Below are 6,000 nucleotides of genomic sequence, written 5' to 3' on the forward strand. Positions count from 1 at the left end.
GCCAGGGCTGCTTGCTTGCCAGTCAGCTTCTATCAGGTTCAGAGTCAGGGCAGGTTGGATATGGCATCCTTGTGCAGAAGACTGCTGGAGAAAGGGACCCCACCCGTGTTTCCAATGATAGGGGAAAGGAATTCTAAATTCCTGAACCATTGGAATACAAAGTTGAGTCCGTATTCCGAGTTGTACTGGAAGCCAGTCGGAGGAGTCTCATTTTAACTGGGAGCTAAAAACAACCTCCATCCCTCTCCAGCCCCCCACTGGCACCGCACAGGGGGCCTTCAGGCTGTTTCCGGCCAGCAGTGCTGCTCAGCTTTGGGCCCAGGAACTGTTCTCACTGCTTAGCCCCGGTCCCGGGTCCGGGTCCTGTTATCGGAAAGGCCCACACGGTGTTACCCTCAACTCCTCTCTGTCATTTTCAGGACCTGAGTATTGGATTTGTTTCGGAGGCCAAGGTTTTAGAACTCTGGGCAAAAAGAGACCGTTTGTAACCACTCCCATTTATTCTTTCTTTTTGCACACACAATCCCTTTTCCTTCCAAAATAAAAGCAGACACAAAAACCTGAAGGGTCTCTCCTCAAACCTCTGGGCTGAAGAGGGATACTTTTGGTTTTGGGATTTCCCCCCACCCCATTTTAGGCACCAGTGAGGATTAGTTAACACTCAAGCCCTGCTAATCACTTAGTAGCTGTCCTATTTGGGGGGCTAAGGCTATTTATAGGACGGCCTTTCTATTTAAAAAATACTATAAATAATTCGTGTCTTCTTTGGGTACAAAAAAGTGGAAAAGGCAGCCCGTTTGCAGACAATTACAATTAGGAGCGAAGGTTTCCTCTGGGTTAATTTTCTTAATGAAAATCTCAGAGGTTCCCCAAACTGCGGGACATTTGGGGCACCTTGGGCTGTGGAGGGGATGGGAATAGCGTGGAGGACTTCATATGGAAAGGACAAATATTAGTGGGGGAGGGAACTGAGGTGGCCAGGACCGCCTGGCCATCGGTAGGAATTTATTGTGTTGGTCACTTCCCTCTTCCTTCCTTCTTCCGGTGGCCAGGGACCGGGTTGGTCTCCCTGTGGCTTTTCAGCTGGGGGAGAGCCTGGCATTTGAGGGTGCCCGCTGCAGGATAGGGGTGTATCAGGGTTTGGGGAGGGGTTACTGGGACTATTGGGGAGGATGAAGGCACAAAAACAAGAGATGGGAGCAGCCCAGTCCGCCGCCCTCGCGCCAGGGAAGTGGGCTAATGAGAAACACACTCTTGCAGGCACAGTGTTCACACGTGAATTTAATTACCCCGTTTTTAGGAGTCGCTGCTTTCCGTTTGTATTTGGTGGGTTGTTTTTTTCTTTCTTCCAATTAACAAAGAGGCCGAGCCGTTTAATGTACCCCTGAAAGGCTCTGAGGGGTGAGAAGCACCCTCCTCAATTGGGTCAAGCTGAGGGATGGGATTAAAGGCAATGCCCCATGCCCCTCCCCGGTTTAATTTCTGGCCCTGGACTTGAGCTGTGGCCACCTTCCGTTGGGTCTTGTAACTCAGATGAGCCGTAGGTTAGCCAGGCGGGCGGCCAGGGACAGAAGGAAGGAAGGGGGGGAGGGAGGAAGGAAGGAAGGAAGGAAGGAAGGAAGGAAGGAAGGAAGGAAGGAAGGAAGGAAGGAAGGAAAGAAGGAAGGAAGGAAGGAAGGAAGAAGGAGGAAGGAGGGAAGGGGATCTGAAGGCTTCATACTGGGCCCGGAGGCCAGCCTCTCCAGAGCGGGCCTCCTGGCTTCTGAGCCGCCAGGTCGCTTAGGCCGAATTCGCCTGTTATTGATGCTGCCTCGTAGGGTTTTTATTTTTATTTTTTATTTTTATTTTTTGCAGCTCGGGTTAGGGGAGTGCGACTAGCAGAACTCAGCATTAGGGCCTCGGAGGTCGGAGCACGGGGCTGGGGCGCCAGCCGTGTCCAAGGGGGAGGGGGGAGATCCTGGAACGCGCGGCCCAACCAGGCCCCCAAACCCTGGGCTCGGCGCTGGCCGGCCGCTCCGTGGCAGGACGCTCGCTGGAGGCTCCGCGGTACACGTGGGAGCTGCCTGGACACCCTGCGATCCGGTCAGGCAGATCCCAGGGCCCTGGATAGGCTGCGTCCTCTGGGCGGCCCGTCCCTGCCCAGCGCGCCGGGCAGGGGCCGCGGCGGCTCCGTTTGGGAAGGCCACTGCGTTGAATTTGACTTTCTGAAGCCGGCGCCCGGGTAAACTCGCATCTCCGGGGACCGCGGGGGATTATTTACAGGGAGCCCGCCAACCAAACACAACAGTCTAATTTAACCTTTCCAAGTCCTCGTAAATTTTTACAACTGGGAGCCACGGCGAGGTAAACGAATCTGTTGGTCGTTCCCAACTTCCCACCAGCCTGTGTGGCTTCTGAAACAATAACTCCTTATGAAATATAAATATAGATTTAAATACAGTAGAGCGAGAATGCGATTTGGCTGCTTCTTTATGGCTTCAATTATTGTCTAATTTTATGTTAGGGGGCTCTGCCGGCCGCACTCGCGCGCGGGACCCGCGTCTTGCTGATGGCGTGATTAATTGTGATATAAAATAGTCCGCTGGAGAAGTGTGTGTGTGTCTGGCGGTGGCGGTGCGAAGGGGAGGGAGTCCAGAGGCAAGGCCAGATTTGATCTTTTAATCTTCGTTGGCCACAATTAAAACAAACCCGATCGTTGAGCGCCGCGATCTCTTTGCATAAAAACATATGGCTTTTGCTATAAAAATTATGACTGCAAAACACCGGGCCATTAATAGCGTGCGGAGTGATTTACGCGTTATTGTTCTGCCGGGCGGACACGTGACGCGCGTGGCCAATGGGGGCGCGGGCGCCGGCAACTTATTAGGTGACTGTACTTCCCTCCCCGGTGCCACCAAGTTGTTACATGAAATCTGCAGTTTCATAATTTCCACGGGTCAGGCCGGCCGGCAGGGCGCGGGGCGCGGCGATGGCCACCACGGGGGCCCTGGGCAACTACTATGTGGACTCCTTCCTGCTGGGCGCCGACGCCTCGGACGAGCTGGGCGCGGGACGCTACGCTCCGGGGGCCCTGGGTCAGCCCGCCCGGCAGGCGGCGGCACTGGCCGAGCACCCCGACTTCAGCCCCTGCAGCTTCCAGTCCAAGGCGGCGGTGTTCGGCGCCTCGTGGAACCCGGTGCACGCGGCGGGCGCCAACGCGGTGCCCGCGGTCTATCACCACCACCACCACCACCCCTATGTGCACCCCCAGGCGCCCGTGGCGGCGGCGGCGCCGGATGGCAGGTACATGCGCTCCTGGCTGGAGCCCACGCCTGGTGCGCTCTCCTTCGCGGGCTTGCCCTCCAGCCGGCCTTATGGCATTAAACCTGAACCGCTGTCGGCCAGAAGGGGTGACTGCCCCACGCTTGACACTCACACTTTGTCCCTGACTGACTATGCTTGTGGTTCTCCTCCAGTTGATAGAGAAAAACAGCCCAGCGAAGGCGCCTTCTCCGAAAACAATGCTGAGAATGAGAGCAGCGGAGACAAGCCCCCCATCGATCCCAGTAAGTGTCTCCTCCCTCCAAACGGGCTGCCGCCTCCACGCTGGCCACCCGGATCTGCCAGCCCGCCAGCTTTCTCTGGAGCCCGACTTTGCACGCCTGGGAGCCTCCTGAGCAGAGGCCCGGAGCCAGAAGTTGCTGTTTGGGATGCCTCGGACGGAGGCCCCAAGTCCACAGCGCTTTGACAAGCGGCCCGCTGGGCTGGGGGGAGGAGGTGGCTGCTGCCGAGAGAGGGGGCGGGGCGGGGGCTGCGGGCAGAGCCCAGACCGGCTCCCCTCTCGCTGCTGCCCCGGACCAGGACCGAGAGATACTTTGGGCCGTTCTTCGAAAGCAGCGTCGCAGAGTCTTTTGTGACTAAATGATCCCGGAGCGGTGGCTGCCTGCGGGAGGGGGCGGGGGGGGGGGGAAGAAAGACCGCCGATTCCCTCCACTTCTGGTCTTCAGCCGGCGGCGGTGTAAATCCTGCCCGAGATGAGGCTGCAAGCTACCGGGCCATGAGGGTCCCAGGCCAGATTATTCTGATAAACTGGAGAAGTGATCAACGGCCCATGGGCGTCTAGGGGCCAAATGCTGTGTAGGCCTGCCCGCCCCCACGGCCCGCCAGGAAGTCAGACAAGGAGTGGGGAGAGTAGCAGGAAAGGTGGGGAAGGGAGGACACACGGAGTTATTTCGAGGGAGCAAAGAATATTAATCTTGCTACACGAATACAGGGCGGCGTGGTTTCCCCCTGCCTGGCAAGAAGGAGATCCATTTTCAAATTTCACTCATCACACAATGTTGGGAAAGTGGGTGGGGAGAGGAAAGAGCAGGAGCACTGAGGAGGGCCTCGGAGGGGAGGGGAGCGGAGATTTTACTGCGCGCAATTGTAAGTGACCGTCCCCGCGTCTGTCTGCCAGGGGTCCATTGTGTCCCAGGCTCTGCCGCCTTCCCCAACCAATTCAGCAGCATCCTGCCCGGTGGCCCGAGGCCCCAGGAGATTCCCCAGCCTCCAGCCGAGGTGGCGGGGTGTGCTTCTCCTCCTTCTAAATCCCATTTCTCTTCCCCCACTCCACCCTCCGCAGGCAACCCGGCTGCCAACTGGCTCCACGCTCGCTCCACACGGAAGAAGCGTTGCCCCTACACGAAACATCAGACGCTGGAGCTGGAGAAGGAGTTTCTGTTCAACATGTACCTCACCAGGGACCGCCGGTACGAGGTGGCCCGACTGCTCAACTTGACTGAAAGGCAGGTCAAGATCTGGTTCCAGAACCGCAGGATGAAAATGAAGAAAATCAACAAGGACCGCGCGAAGGACGAGTGATGCCATTTGAGTTCGTTTGGAAAACAGATGGAGCGAGAGGGCAAGAGAAAGGCCTGCCTGCCCCCTTCTCCCACCCCCATCCCACCCGAGCCTCCAGCACCCGCACAAAGCCGCCCAACCCCAGCCCTCATCTCTCCCCCTGGCAAACCCTTCTCAGGCTGGCTCCTTGGCCTGCCGCTTTCCTGGAGGAGGTATCGTAAGCTTTCCGTTTTCTGTTAAGACGAATAAATACATAAAAAGAAGAGGAGGAAGAAGGGGGCATTAGCGCTGGTGGCTGTGTGTACGCTAGCTTGTATATATTTTATAAAACCTACCTGTTCCTGACTTAAAACAAACAAACAAACAAAAAAAACTACCTTTTTATAATGCACAACTGTTGGCTGCGGGCTGTATAGACGTTAGTCTGTGTAGTTAATTTAATTTTCTCTTTGTTCGGCAGAGCGATCTGCCCAGATACTTGAACACTGTGTTTTATTGTGGTAATTATGTTTTTTGTGACTCAAACTTCTGTGCTGGGTGACGAACCCGTTGTGTTTGTGAAAGCTAGAATTCAATTTGAACTCAGGTTGTTTATGAGGGGGAGACAATTGCATAGAGTATAGCTCTGTAGTGGAATATGTCTTCTGTATAACTAGGCTGTTAACCTTTGATTGTAAATTAGCTGTAAGGATTTCTCAGTGAAATAATTTTTTTTTCTTTAAAGAAAGGGTTCTCTGGGATGCATAGATTCATGGTTTTTCTCCACTTTTGAAATTCAGGCATTTTAGTTTTACATGCTCTATAGACGTGTCTGGTCCATTGTTTATAATCCACATATGAAAGAAAAAGCACTCAGACCAGCTTGAATATTGTGTTTGCACCAGACAAGCAGGGAGGAAATTCGGAGCTATACGTATGTGCAGAAGGTTACTACCTATGGTTTATGTTTAATTTTAACTGGGGGGAAATGATACTGTAATGGAGCTAATTTTATTGATAATAAATTATGCATTGTGAAACTGCCACTGGGCTACGGTAAATTTGTATTCTTGATGAATCTGGGGTTTCCGTTGGGCTGAACATACACTGTATATTTTGCAATAGTTACCTCGAGGCCTACTGACCAAATTGTTGTGTTGAGATATTTAACTTTTTGCCAAATAAAATATATTGATTATT

The 6,000-nt window shown here is 54.1% G+C and overlaps 1 protein-coding gene across 2 annotated transcripts; it reads left to right on the top strand.

Moving 5' to 3' along the window:
• The first annotated feature begins 1,644 nt into the window (after window positions 1-1,644).
• HOXA9 (homeobox A9) lies at window positions 1,645-6,000 on the top strand. Of its 2 annotated transcripts, XM_079785965.1 has the most exons (3): window positions 1,645-3,282; window positions 3,456-3,545; window positions 4,604-6,000. In XM_079785965.1, the coding sequence occupies exons 1-3, from the start codon at window positions 3,000-3,002 to the stop codon at window positions 4,840-4,842; spliced, it is 612 nt and encodes a 203-aa protein (XP_079642091.1). In that variant the 5' UTR covers window positions 1,645-2,999; the 3' UTR covers window positions 4,843-6,000. The 2 variants fall into 2 exon arrangements, with proteins under 2 accessions (XP_079642091.1, XP_079642090.1); XM_079785964.1 differs by having other exon boundaries at window positions 1,645-3,545.

This window comes from Cnephaeus nilssonii (genome assembly GCF_951640355.1).
Source record: "Cnephaeus nilssonii genome assembly, chromosome: 12".
Taxonomy (NCBI): Eukaryota; Metazoa; Chordata; class Mammalia; order Chiroptera; family Vespertilionidae; genus Cnephaeus; species Cnephaeus nilssonii.